The 14461-nt window shown below is 43.7% G+C and overlaps 1 protein-coding gene across 9 annotated transcripts in view; it reads left to right on the top strand.

The window, feature by feature from the left end:
• The window catches only part of Magi1 (membrane associated guanylate kinase, WW and PDZ domain containing 1), a 623549-nt gene that overhangs the window by 583816 nt on the left and 25272 nt on the right, over positions 1-14461 (top strand). For 6 of the 9 annotated variants that reach the window (XM_051154941.1, XM_051154940.1, XM_051154939.1 and 3 more), the window contains 2 exons: positions 9110-9326; positions 12856-12939. In XM_051154941.1, coding sequence (XP_051010898.1) covers positions 9110-9326; positions 12856-12939 — 301 coding nt within the window. The remainder of the gene's footprint in view (positions 1-9109; positions 9327-12855; positions 12940-14461) is intronic. The other 3 variants (XM_051154943.1, XM_051154942.1, XM_051154947.1) reach the window with 1 other exon arrangement.

Here is a 14461-nt window from a genome sequence, read left to right as displayed (position 1 = left end):
GAATAAGACATCTCCTTTCGAGGGAAATGTCCTTTGTTGTTTTGCCGGCTTTAGCAGCATTATGCTGCAGGTATAGGATTCTTTAAAAAAAAAAAAAAAAAAAAAAAAAAAAAAAATCAATGTTTTGCTGTCCTTTTTAATCTGGTTTCCTTGAAGATGCATTACCTACTTGGCATGCTGGCTAATAGCCTAGAGGCTATGGTGTTTTGCTTGGTAGTATGAGCTTTTACTCCCAGGACACTAACCAACAAATTAAAATGCTACTTAAAAACTCAAAATCTGTGACTTGAATGCCTATGAAATTGAACTAGGTGGTAGCAGCTTCCCGGGTCATTAATATGAGGATAAAGAAGGGGGCTTCCCTGTAACTTAGAAGATTTGAGAACGGGGAAATGTGTAGTTCTGTGCCAGCCGGAGGAGGAGGAGGAGGAAGAGGAGGACCTTTAAAACTTTGCAGCTTCAGGCTCTGCAGCTGAATTCTTTTCACCTGTCTCCAAGCACGGCTGCAGCAGGCAGAAGTTTATTAAGGAGTGAGACCAGCAAGAGAGGGGGCCGGGGCGGGGGCAGGGAGAGGGGCTTCGTGCATTCTGTAGCCCAACTCCCTAGTTCTGCAAAGAGAAAAAGCTGCAGTAAGTGATGTGACTCTGATGGCACTGCGCCGTGGCAACTGGAACATTGACTTCAGGCCTATTCCCCGTTGTCAGTTGGTGTTAATGTCCAGGCAGGGAAGTGCGGGTGGGTACCCACACTGAAACCACAGAGATGCCAAGGTGCGTGCGTGCGTGCATGCTTGCATGTGTTTATTGCTGTCCCTGGGTCATCGTCAGAAATGCAGTCAGCCTTCAGACAAATGGAGTGCAGCTGGAAAGATGTGTCTCTGAGCTTGAGGTAGTGTGAGACCTTTTCTTCCCCACCATGGCCATGTTGTGCTGATGCACGGACCTGCTTGACACACCCCACACGCTGTGCGGTCTTGACAGGGAGCCACTTCTCTGCACTAGTAACACGATTTCAGGGAGCGAGGTGTTCTCTGCTGTTGGCCCCTGTGCAGAAGAGGTTTTGGGATGTTTGTACATCGCCTTCCCTAAAGTAGTCTAGAATTACCCTGCTAGCACCTAGTACCGAGCATGTTCGGAGCCCATGTTCATGAAGCCCGTTAAGCGAATTCTCTCGCAGTTTATTTTTGTAGTTGCCATGTCATTAGTGAGCAACAAGCCAATTACTTGGGCTGCATTCCTAGAGAAAAAAGCTCTCCTAACTGCTTTGCCCACAGTCTGCTTGCTCCTAATTACCACAAGCTAAGAGGGTGGGTGCTGCTGGATTCAAGAGCAGGCTCCCAGCTTGGGGATTGTCCTCACCTGGGTCCTGCTCCAGGTCAGGGGCGGCAGCTTGCATGGCATGTTGGCACACTGGCAGCTGCTGCACATGATTAAGGGACTATCAGCCGAGGGCTGCTGTTGGCAGGAGAGCATTGCAAACATCTGTGATCGGTGGGGGCTTTTACAGGTGGATGGAAAGCTGTTTCCCTTTCCCCAGTTTGAATTTGGATGATGTCCTGCCAATGGGACAGATGATTATGGGATGTTTGCAATAGGGTTGGAGTGAATCCACAGGGAGGCTGCCTGTCCAGGTGCTGGTTGAGCCACCCAGGTGATGACAGATAGTGTCAATTCTGCAGGCTGCGTAATTAAAGGTGCAGCAACTGTACCTGGGTTGTGATCCATGTAGCTTTCACCCCAGCTCCGCAAATAGTATCTGAACCAGGTCCACACTATTGGTTGCTTGTTCTTCCCCACCCCACCCCCACCCCCAGTACTCCCAAGGTTCTGACATGCTTGGCTTCCTCCAATGATAGACAGGGTCCCTGTGTTCCCATACTTTTTCTTTCTTTTTTTTTTTTTTTTTTTTTTTTTTTTAATGTTTTCAATAATTAGACAGTTGAGATTTTATTAGAGCAGAAGAGTTTAGCATTTTAATGTTGTTTCACCTCCTGGATTGTCCCCATTGCTTACTCTGAATAAGTAGGTTAACTTACTAGTGTTAGTTTAAATGCTGTTTGCTGTTTGTGGTCTTTGTATACTCTGGCAGGTTAACGATGGTATCTTAATAACATTTGGTTAATTTAATATACCTGGATTTCTACATCACAGATTTTCTGCCACATGGAAGTAAAAAAAATACGACACATTTGCTGTAGGGTTTTGGGCTTCTCTGGAAAACTTGTATTGTGACCCAGCTTAGTCGTTCTGACTGGAAACTTCACTTTAACTGTCAGTTTAAGTCGCGTGCAGAGATCTTGGGGGTCGGGGGTGCGATAAATTGTAAATTGCCCATCAAAACAAATTGTAAGTCAGATCCAGCTGTGTTCCTGCTGGGTCACATCCCACCTTCTCCATTCCCCCTTTGTTAATCCATCCGTTTCTTTACCTGTTCACCAATCTTATGTCCATCTATACATTTATCTCCCACTTGCTCAACCATTTATCCATCCTTTCATTCAGCACCTTGAGTAGTGAGGACTACTCAGTGTGGACCTTTGAATGAGCCACTGGAAGTAAAATAAAATAGTGCAGGTATGCAGAAACTAAGACAGAAAATACCCCTGCCTCCCTGCACCTGGGGAGAGAAATAGCTACCACATTAGCAGACAGACCACTCTAGACCCTCTCCTCCCTCGTGGGGATTAAAGTCTTGGTGAGCTTGCGCTTAGTCCCAGTGACCTGCATTGAGTAATGCTACAAAGCCCAGACCCAAGGTATAATGAAGAATTGTGGCTGAACTGAGAGATTATTTGGAATTCGCTGGCAGGCTGGGAACACCAAAAGTTTTAAGACCGGTGGCAAGGTGGTGCCTTCAAGATAGCAATAGAAAGTTTCTCACCCATCATTTCCCACCCCTCTTACTTGCAAAAGATGCCAAAGGAAATTTCTGAAACTAGCCAGTAAGACATGTGGGGAGGGGGACACAAGATCTCTTAGGAGACGCATGCAAGACCTCTTAGATGGCGTCTGCATTGGGCGTCACCCTCTGATGTGCCCTACCCCTCCTCACTCAATGCACTCCTAGTCTTCACAATTCCAAAGCCCCACACAATCTCAGCACAGCCTCCACAGGCCACAGGAGAAGCAGCGAGAATGGTAGATGAGGAAAGGCATAGACCGGCTTTAAGCTGTCTTGTGGCCTCTCACCTCCCACCTCGGTGAAGAGCCCTCAGCTGGAGCCTCTAGAAGCATAGACTCTCCACTTTGCTAAACCTCTTACATTTTATGCGATTCAAATTTGATTTTTACGTCCAACCAGTCCTCTCTGGCCTACACCTGGCTTTGAGAAGAAATTTTACTCAGATGCCAATAAGAGATACAGGAAAGAGGGGAAAGGGAAGAGCACCCTAGGCTCCGGCCTGGACCTGGTGTCTAATTTTCGCACCTCTAATGACCTTGGCCTCATCCCTCAGCAGCACTTGGATCTGTTCCTGTTGTCCATGCGAATCACCGCAGTAGCCTTGGGTCTTGGCAGATGCATTAACTGTAAATAATTTGGCTTTAAAATGGATCAATTTGTCATTTTTAAGCCACATGAATTCTTTTCATCATCTAAGCTCCTAAGTGCTGTCTGTATTCATTTGCTCTTCCGAGCAAATATTTTCAGTTCACTTTATAAGAACCTCTGCTTCCAAATCATCCTGTGAAATACTGATGAGATAAATTTTTCCCCATTTCCATGTATACAAGCCATTGCGCCTTCCCAATTTTCCTGACCTGTCAGTAAGTAGTATAAGAATCATTCATTTTAGAGAGATAGGTACCATTTCATTCTAAAAGGTTTTGTGATACAAGTTCATGGCCAAGGAGTCTTGAGGAGATTTTAAAATTAAGCCCATTTTCGTCTTCCAAGTTGGCTGAGATTTGAGAAGCAGAAATGAAATTCTTAGTTCAAAAATATCACCCAAATGACAACAGAGAGATTTAGCGACTTCTGTCTGGGTATGTAGTACCCTTCCCAACCCTTAGCTCAAGCTGGTATGCTCTTGGGGGCATGCATTGTTTCTAATTGGGGGGGGGGTGCTTTGTTTCCTCTCTCCCACTCTGCCTCATCATACGCCTGCCCCAGTAGAAGCTACCTCAGATGCAGAGTGACTTCAGACTGGCCTCTCTGCTTCCAGATATTTCCCTACATCTCTTCCCTACACAGAAGGCTGACCAAACTTCCTGGAAGTACGCTAACTCTTGTTACATTCCATTCAAGTATATGAATGGCTGTTGCTGCTGCCTCCTCCTCCTCCTCCTCCTCTTCTTCTTCATCATCATCATCATCATCTTCTAAAGCTAAGAATGAAGCCTGTCCTTACAGTGTCATATAAGGCACTTCATTATGTGGCTTCACTTCATTATGTGGCTTCCAAGTTCATGTCCAGCTCCCCCATGCTCTCACAGTGCTACACTAGCTAGTCATTCTACAAACAGCCCAAACTCATTTTTGTCTTAGGACTTAGCACATGTTGGGTCCATTGCCAAAATACTCTTCTATACACCCATCCATAAACCTACTATCTGAAGGGCATTGTGGTACCTTGTTTGAAATATGTTCTGAATGTTTGATTCTTTTAATGTCCATCTGCACGCATTCATTCATACTCAGATATAAATTCCAGGCAGTTAGGTAACGTCTTTTATTTACCCATTGTTTCCTAGTGTCTCACACAGTGTGGATTATCCATTTGTATTTGTTGGTTGAGCAAATAAATATGCTGCAGGTGGTCATTGCAGGCGAGCCTTGCCTGGAATCTTGCTAATGTGCTAGGTGTTCCTCTCCATCCATGCATCGCACACACACGCTTCCTTAAACAGAGCTAAAGCTACAGCCTTACAGCTGCTTGTCTTTGAGCTAGTGGCTCACTCTGGAAAACGAGGTGATGGTAGCACACACCTATAGCCCCAGCACTCCAGAAGCAGGGGCAGGAGAATCCAGAGTATAAGCTTACTCTGGGCTACATAATAAAACTTTCTTACACACACACACACACACACACACACACACACACACACACACACAGTGAACAAAAGTATAAAGAAAAACAGATGAATGATGTTCAGATTCAATGCAGATCTAATTCTGAGCTGTCTCATTTGAGAAATGAATTTTCTTTCATGCCAAAAGCCTTCTGATAAGTAATCAAGAAAAGTCATAGAAACTGACTCAGAAGCACCAGGAAGATAGATCAATTGGTAAAATACTTGCTACAAAAGCATCAGAAACTCCAGTCCATTTCCTAGCATCTGCACTAAGATAGATTAGGTAGGTACATAGGTAGGTAGGTAGATAGATAGACAAACAGACAGACAGACATTAGATGGATATATGGATGTTTAGTGGTGCATGCATTTAATCCTAGAACTGGGGAGATGCAGACTGGCAAATGAGTTAGGTTTGATGGTCAGCCAGCCTAGCTCAATCAGGAACCTCCAGACTAAAAAAAAAAAAAAAAAAAAAAAAAAAAAAATACTCTTCTCAACTGAAGGGCGTGGCACCTGAGAAACAACACCTTAGGTTACCCTCTGGTTTCCACATGTACACATATGAACTTGTATGCATACAGTTACATGCATATATCTGAACAGGAACACACACACACACACATCATATGACTTTAATTTGAGAGCGCTATATAAATGCTATTTTTTTCCCTTGACCAATTTTGGGCTCTAATAAAGGATGTCACAGAAAGTGAAAAACATATTTTGAAATGTTTGCACACATTCACTCAGAATACAACTCCAAAATCTCTAAGGTTTTCCTAACAGAATGCATCTTTAAATTGAGTGGAGGTGGTCAGTTTCAAAAAAATGAACATACAACAGGGCTAAACTTACCCAGAAAGGCTCCTGATTCCTGGGCTGTCATCAGGTTAGGCCAGTGAGGGGTGGTTCTGTGGCATTCTTTTTGGAGCACATTCTCCAAATTTTTGGACATTCCCTTCGCTAGTATGTTCCAATTGAAAGGCAACATTAAATGGCATTAAAGGGACTCGGAGACACAGTTTGACAGAGATGCAGTTTTGCTATCTCATCGAAGATTCTGGCTATCATTTTGTTTCAAATCAGATGTGGGTGAGTCCTTTATGGTGAAGTGAGAAAGACTGTTATAATTTGAAAGGTAGCTAAAGTGTTTTCAGTAGACTTCATCTGCACACTACCGTTATGGCCAAGCAAGCTCTCTAGTTAAACCTGAGGTTACGTCCTCTGTGTCTCGGATTTGTTATACCTGAAAAAAACATCCCAGGTCCTTAGAAACACACGTGAGCAACAGGTATGACTCTGAATGCATGACTCTTCACATGGGGCTTAAGGGTACAGAAGCAGCTTAAGGGGGAAAAAGTTTATCTTGGCTCATGAGCTCAGGAGGTTTTAGTGAGTCAGGGCGAGGAGGCATGGCTGCAGGATTAGCTTAGTCTCTGTCAGCAGGAACAAGAAGGTGCTGAGCACATTATGGTGACAGAAAAGAAAGGGAAAGCTCAGGCTAGCACCAGAAGGCCATTCTCATACTCAGGGATCACCCCCAAGGGACCCACTTCTAGTAGCTGGCCACATGTCCCAAAAGGCTTTCATCAGACTTACAGTGGGACAGGGAGGAAAAGTGGTAACTGTAGTTTTCAGGAACAGGGACCCAAGAAGTCAGTGAGACCCACACTGCAAAGTACCCGCAGAAACAGCTGCAGGTGCGCATTCTACCAGGTATACGGTACCATGCAGGTCTAGTGGGTGGAGGATTAGTGACCTCAGATGAGGACTGACATTTTCTGGATTAGAGACTTACTTCATCTGTGAAATAAACAGTATTGATGGGCTCATCCTACAATCAGACATTTGCCACTCTTTTAAGGAACAAAAATAGGGTAGGCATTTGAAGGCAAGTGTGTGAGTCCCCAGGAAAACTCAGCTCCTACACTAAACAATTTGTTTTTATATTTCGAATGTCTCCTTAACAACATAAAAGTCATAGTGCACAGTAATTCTAGTTCCTAAAGTTCTCTTCGAGATGAAAATAACATTTAATAATATCCCTTACTTGTAAAATGCGACCTATTTAATTATTTAAAAAAAAATAAGCGCTGAAAAGCATAAAACTTGAAGAAACCTACTACCCACAGTACCATCTTTTCCTAACTATTGTGTGATATGTTCACACCAACAGTGAGTGGATGCTTTGTGATTGACAGCCTTGTAAGAGATACACAATGATAAAGCCAAATCGCTATGCACATCCAAAAGAAAACAAGTGCTCTTCTCTCCCTCAACATCGTCAGCACGTCACCCAAGGAAGGGACAGCTTTTCAAGGCATGATGTGAGGCCATACGAGCTGATGTCAGTGTTGGGACAGACCTCAAAAGGTGGCATTATGCCTGTGTCACTTCTTGGAAATGCTAGTCTATTTGCGCAGAGCTAAGCACTTTACCATCTGAAGATAGAAAGGGTGGTGTGGTGATGTATTTGCCCTGCGTTTTCCTTTGCCTCTTTGCTAGTTCACCTTTGCACATGAGAGGGGGCAAAGCCTATCAAAGCTGTAAGACCCTTAGAATGCAGGCCTCACGTTTTCCTCAAGTACAGATCTTTTCCAAAACCTGTAGTCAGATCTCTAGCAGTCAAGAGAAAATCGAGGTGCTGTGAGATCTCCGTCAATAAAATGCTTGCCTCACAGATATGAAAACCTGTGTTCTTTTTGGACTTTTCTTCATGTACTTACTTCAAAACAAGGGCTAGAAGGGCCATGGACATTTCTAAGAAAGAATGAAAGATGGAGGGCATCTGAGGGGAGAGCCAGGATTAGGACTGATGATAGCCTGTGGTGGCAGAGCTCCAGGGGACCAGAACAAACACAGTCACAATCTTATAAATGTCTTTAAAAACAGATCTGCAGTATGTGTGATAGAGGATGGAGATGCACGCGAGTGTACACACACACACACACACACACACCCCCGTATCCTACCTCCTGATAGTGAGGCATACAAGTTTTGCAAAGGAGGCAGAGCTCCAGCATAGCATTTGCGGGGGCGAAACCATTACCCGGGTCTTGGTTGTACTCTCTGTCAATTCAGAGAACATTTCATGAAATGAAAGTCTGTTCTGAGCTGGTTTCAGTGATCAGGAACTTGACTCTGCCTTTGAACTTAATGAAGTTCTTCCTTTGAAAGGTACTTGAGCCAGCACCCTGGGAGGCAGAGGCAGGCTGATGTCAGTGAGTTCCAGGCCATCCTGATCTACAAAGCGAGTACAGGACAGCCAAGGCTACAGAGAGAAACCCTTTCTCAAAAAACAAAAGAAAGAAAAAAAAACAAAAAAAAAAAAAGAGAAAAACTGAACTTTGTGAACTTTGAACTTTGGCTACATTACCAGTCTGGGAAGACTGACATCAAGTTTGGTTGGTTGGTTGGTTGGTTGGTAGGTCTTGGTTTTTCAAGACAGGGTTTCTCTATGTAGCCTGGCTGTCCTGGACACTCACTTTGTAGACCAGGCTGGCCTCGAACTCACAGCGATCCACTGAGTGCTAGGATTAAAGGTGTGCACCACCACGCCTGGCTTCAAGCTTGAAGTTTGCTCCTGACTTGTTAACTCTCAGTAGTATTGGTAATTCAAGAGGTAGAAAGCAGTGCCTTTAGAACTGATTGGCTGCAAACTAATGAAGTTCTTCACCTGATGGTGAAGTACAGTACATGAGTACCTGTGCACTGCAGGCTGGTCCTGACTTACTAATGCTCTGACCCAGTCCCTGCTGGAAGGGAGCTGGCAGGAACCTTCAGAGCGGAGCAGACATTTTATTACTAAGAGGCACAGCATATGGAGTCTCAGGAAGCAGTTTTGGGCCCTGGTTGCATTGTTTGTGGATAGTGCAGGCTCAGTGTGTGTGTGTGTGTGTGTGTGTGTGTGTGTGTGTGTGTGTGTGTGTGTGTGTGTGTGTGTGTGTGTGTGTGTGTGTGTGTGTGTGTGTGTACACACGTACACACAGAAGAACAGAAGCGCGCTGAGCGAAGGCAGAATGACGAGGATATGTGCCTGCTGGAGAAGCCACAGTCATCTTCCTTTCTTGGTCCACTCTCTTGCTTTCTTGCAGCAACCCCTGGAGAGGAAAGACAGCCAGAACAGCTCCCAGCACAGTGTATCCAGCCACCGGAGCCTGCACACAGCATCCCCGAGCCACAGCACACAGGTGCTCCCCGAGTACCCACCTGCAGACGCCCCTGTTCCAGATCATACCGACGGCTCTGGTCAGAAGAAACCAGATCCTTTTAAAATCTGGGCCCAGTCCAGGAGCATGTATGAAAACCGACGTGAGTAACGCCTGGGTTCCTGCTTTCCCGGGCCCTTCCCCCACACTGTAACTTCCTCTTAATAGAGGAGCCTAGGGTGCGGAGTGGATAACCAGAAGAGGGTGTGGAGTGCAGCTTCTCAGAGCAGGTAGAGTCTGCTGGATGTCTGTGTAGTCTAGATGTCTCCAGCTGGCAGAGGCCCGGGTAAGGAAGGTGCTTGGTAAGAGCCGCTGTGCTCCCGTCTGGCGAGGCCGCTCCAGCACACAACAGAGCACAGCTGTGATTGGGGCTTCATGAGATGAGGTCAGGTGCTTTCTTTGTGGCCACTCTTTAAAAAAAAAAATATATATATATAGGGGTAATGTTTTATTTTACCCTCTTTGGTCTTTGCAAACATTTCCCTCAAAGATGAAGAAGAAGAAGAAAAAAAAACTCACAGAAAATGGCTGTAACTTAATTATCTATACAGTGGTCAGGTGTGCTCTTTCTTCTTCTTCCTTTTTATTAAGATGGATTTGGAACTTCCCAACTCTTAAAAACCTAAGATTCCCTCTGTATTTCCTTTCTCTCTTCTTGAGAGAAATGAATACAGGGGACGCTCACCATCAGTAGTCCTCAACATTTTCCCAATGCAAGTCCCCCACATGCCCCCGGCTTAGTAGATGCATATCAGCCCTTTTGGATGTTTTGCGGTCATGGGCATTTTCTCCCAAGCTGGTGGCTTAGTGTGCCCTGGAGTGGAGGAGAATGTGTAAGGAGGAAGGCATTAGATTGCTGACTTGGGAGAAGCTGCCCTTAGCATGGGTTTTGTCCCTGGCCACAGCTGTAGTTGTCTCCATGGAGATTTGTAGCTCAGACAGTAGGAGAGGTTAAGGGTTTTTCCCCTCTCTGACTTGGCTGTGCAGCATACCTTTGCCCGCTGAGGGAGTTGTGGGAGACCTCATAGCTCTGTGACTCAGATAAAGGAAGGGAGTAAGGCTAGCAGCCCTGAAAGGAAAGTTGACCAAACCCTTAGGTAAAACTCAACACACGAGGGTGTCTCCTCTTGCCGATTATCAAGTGACAGAGGTCCCATGAAACATCCTCAACACCAGTAAAACAGTGGGCCATTAGATTACACTGTTATGCTGGCTAAGGCTCACCGTGCTGACAAAAGCCAGCTACTGTAAAACTGGGGTGGATGAAGCCACGCCCGAGGAAGATACCATCCCAGTACTCTGGAAGCCAGACTGAAGGAAATTTCCCATGGATGCAGCAAATGCTAACTACACAGCTGAGCATCCTTTATCACAAGTGCTTGGGATGGGAAATGCTTCCAATTCCAGTTTTGGAAATGTTTGCTTGTCCATAATGAGATAGTCTGAGGATGGGACCTGAGTCTAAATTTCAAATTCATTTATGTTTCCTGTATCCCTTACACACAGAGGCAGAAAGTCATTTTAGACTGTGTTTGCAGTGATTTTTATCTGTGAATATAAGTTTTATGGTATGGAGTTTTCTTCTTGTGGTGTTAGGGTCAGTACTCAAAAGCTTTGGGTTTTAGAGTATTTGCGGTTTCTAGATCAGGGATGCCCAAGTGGTATAGACCTGGCCTTCACACCAGGGATCCTCTCTAATTGTAGTGCTGTCTCTTTAAAACACCACTGAAGGGATTCCTTCCGAGGGAGAATGTTCCATATTCCCTCACATTTCTCCCTAACCATGTGGCTTCTTCAATCGATGACACGACTCCAGAGGATCTTGAGCGATCGCTCTATAGACCATGCCCCTGCTTTCTTCAGTACAGCACACATTACGATTGAGTTTTCCATGTTCTAATCATTCTGCGATAAAATAAACCATTTTCTATAGTACTGGCAGGCCTCCTGGATTGACAGGATGCTTTGAGCCCGTTCTCAATGGTAGGATCCTTCACCATAAGCAGCAGGGATACAGGAAAAAAAAACATATATATATATATATAATATATATTATATATATAATGTTTATGGAAGATTTCACCAGGAAAAGAATATCCATAATGGCCAGAGCCATTGCTCTAAGCACTGACATTGCTCAAGTAGCGGTCAGAATGAAATGCCTGGGATGTTTTTCAGTTTGGTTTTGCTTTCTTCAGCATCTAAGCAATCGGGCAGCCGTACAAGGGAGAATCAATGCCTCTTCAGTGATTGGAGGGTCTGTAATTGAGTGAGAGTTGCAGCCTAATGGCTGTTAAGATCTGCATAGATTTTTTTTCTTCTCTGCTAAATGAGAATAATGAATGCACCCGCCCCCAATTATTCTGTCTCTACCACAGGTTTCTTCTTCCCATGGCATCTGCTGATGAGCCTGTATCAATCTTGCCTCTCTCCCATTGGCCTAGTTATGTTTTATTTATTTATTTTTTTTTTTAAAAGGGAGTAGTCTTGATACACGGAATTGCCTCCCCATTTCTTGATAATAAAAGCAAATACTGGAGGCAAACTAAAGTAAGTCACAGCACGTTAATTATACATATTCTTCCCTTTATGTTGAAAATGCCTTTTTCTTTTTATTGAACTTCATAGTTAAAGACATTGTAAAGGTAAGCACAGAGCTGACCATTTTCCTTTACATGGTCCAAGTGTCTCCCAAAGTTCCATCCTCTCGTTGGCCATCTGCCAAAACAGCAGTGTCAAAATGATTTCATCTGAATTACAGATGTGTTAATGAATCCCTCTGAAGGATTTCAATGTTAATTAAAGACTTGATGTCCTTTAACTAAGCCATCTTGCCTGTTTTCTATTTTTTCAAGATAGCATGCCAGTTGGATCCATGTCTTTAAAAGTGACATGACTGCTCTTATTAGCAGATGCTCACAGATGCTACCTAGTGTGTAGCAGCATTTACTACAAAGGAACTACAAAGCCTATAAATAAAGTTTTCCCCAATTGTGATATAGCTTGAGAAGAAAGCAGTCAAAGCTGTCGTTTTAACCAGCATTATGAAGCTGTCCTTGAGGGAGTAGCGCTTACAGATCTGACACCGGGATTTTAAGATGATTATAACAATTTCTCTGTTTGTGTTCATTCGGAGTCGACAGATTCCATAATTGCACCTCAAACATAAGAAAGACTGTTCTGGTTTGAACTGCCTAGAATTCACCAGGGTGTGCTTCAGCCTAAAAGTGAATTCTCTCAGGAACCAATACTTCCCTAAGTAAGTGCTGATGTGTAGTGGTGGCCCACATATTCTTAAATGGTCTCAAAAGGCAAAGAGGGTTTTCACAGCCTTCTATTGTTCATGACTGAAACAAGGTCATTCAATAAGGTGGTTAGAGCCCAATTAAGCCTAAGGATCCTACGATGGTAATGGAGGTCACAGGAAACTCTCAGTGTTCGATTAGCCTTTTGACAAGTAAAGCGCTATGAAAAAAAGAAAGTGAAAACAGAAGCAAACTATAGCCCTTCAAACTCCGTAGTAGTCATGACCTTTACTGTAAAGCACACCCCTCATCAATCACAACTGAATTAAACTGAACCAAGGAAGAGCGTCTATTAAGCTTTACACTATTGTGAAATTGATATTCCAGCGATGTCACCTTCGCCTGCATCAGGATTGAGCAAGGGTGAAAGAGACAGAGAAATCAATGCCACGAATTTTGGAGAATGTCAGAGTAAGGATCTGCTGCAAACTTTTGTGTCTCCATATCATTCATCCCGTTTGATGTTCCCATCTGTCGGGGAGAAGTTCACAGAAGGGAGGGAAGATGAAAGTGCTTGAAGGAGTGTTTCCAGGCTTGTATTGGCCAAGGAGAAAGCAAACATCAAATGAGATTAGGAGGGGATGTGTGTTTTCACAGTCTGTAGATGCATCGTGTGTCTGTAGCAGTGGCGACACCAGGGCCTGGTGACCCCACTCTCAAGAAATATCAAGGAAAGTCATTCTGCTACTTTAAGTGACCACTGCCAACACCAGAAGTAGATTAACTGCAGAGGTTGTCCCCTAGGTGAGGACTTAAGATGCCAATGGCTGGGTTTGAACTTCAAGTTCTCTAAGACTGGCCTCACCAAAATACCAATAATAAGAAGAAATGAGATAGTAATGTGAGAAAAATGGCTCCACCCTGCTGCTCTTCTAAAATATAATTCTTCTGAAAGTAGAAAATGAAACATTGGGGGGAAGTAATTTTAAAACCATAGCACTTCTTATAGGAAGAAGTGGTATCATAAGAGATAAAATTTGAATACCATAGTATATTTCAATATCAGTTCATTAACCAAGGTTATATTTATTTAGGCAAATTGTTTTAAGTTGATGAAAGAGTAAAATTGTTAATATGCTAAACCTGAAGTAGCTGAAGACTTTCTTTGTCACGTGTCTGTGTTGGTGTTTGTGTCTATGTTTCCTGGCTCATTGTTAGTGTCTCTGTATCCCAAATGTCACTGGGCACCTTTCTTTTCAACAGAAAACTCTTTAGACAAAATTACCATTTTCTTGTTGATTCTTGAGAGGAAGCAAACCTTTTTTCCTGTGGACTAACTTAGGCGATTGACCCAAATCTGTTGGGTCTCCTCAGTATACCATGATATCTGACGCCTCATTGCAACGTAAAGCAGAAAGGCTGTGCATTTTGTTGTCCCTGTAGGATGGGCAGATGGTACTGTGATATGTAGTGCTGAGAAAAAGCGATCTGGGCTGAAGGTCTTCAGAGGCTCTCTAATTGCTCATAGAAAGCACCAGCAGCCATGAAAAGGCTGAAAAGGGCGGAGCACCCTCTGATTCAGCTCATTTCGTGAGGCGATTAACAGCGTTTACTAAGCTACTCAACAGGAATGAATATATACCATTTCCTTGAACGCTATATATATATACTATTCAAGGAAATGGTTGTCTCTAATTGTTTCAGAAGGAGCACCCTGATAGAGCTGAGTTCATCTGCCTTGGCATTTTACAAGTTAGTCTCAGCATTTATAAGAAAAAAAGAATTGGATACACACACCCGGGTAGAGTTGCAGTATTAAAGTAACTCAAGCAGCAAAGTATCAGGTTCTGAAACCTCTGTCTTGTACTCACCTATTCATTTTGTTTCCCTTGGATTATTCATTTACTATGCATCTTGGGCCATAGGCAAAGCACTAAAAAGGAACATTTTTTTTTTTCCCAATGTGAAATCTAAAAAACCATTTCCATCTTTC

The sequence above is a fragment of the Acomys russatus genome, chromosome 13 (genome assembly GCF_903995435.1).
Source record: "Acomys russatus chromosome 13, mAcoRus1.1, whole genome shotgun sequence".
NCBI lineage: Eukaryota > Metazoa > Chordata > Mammalia > Rodentia > Muridae > Acomys > Acomys russatus.
This window is presented reverse-complemented; position numbering and strand designations above follow the sequence as displayed.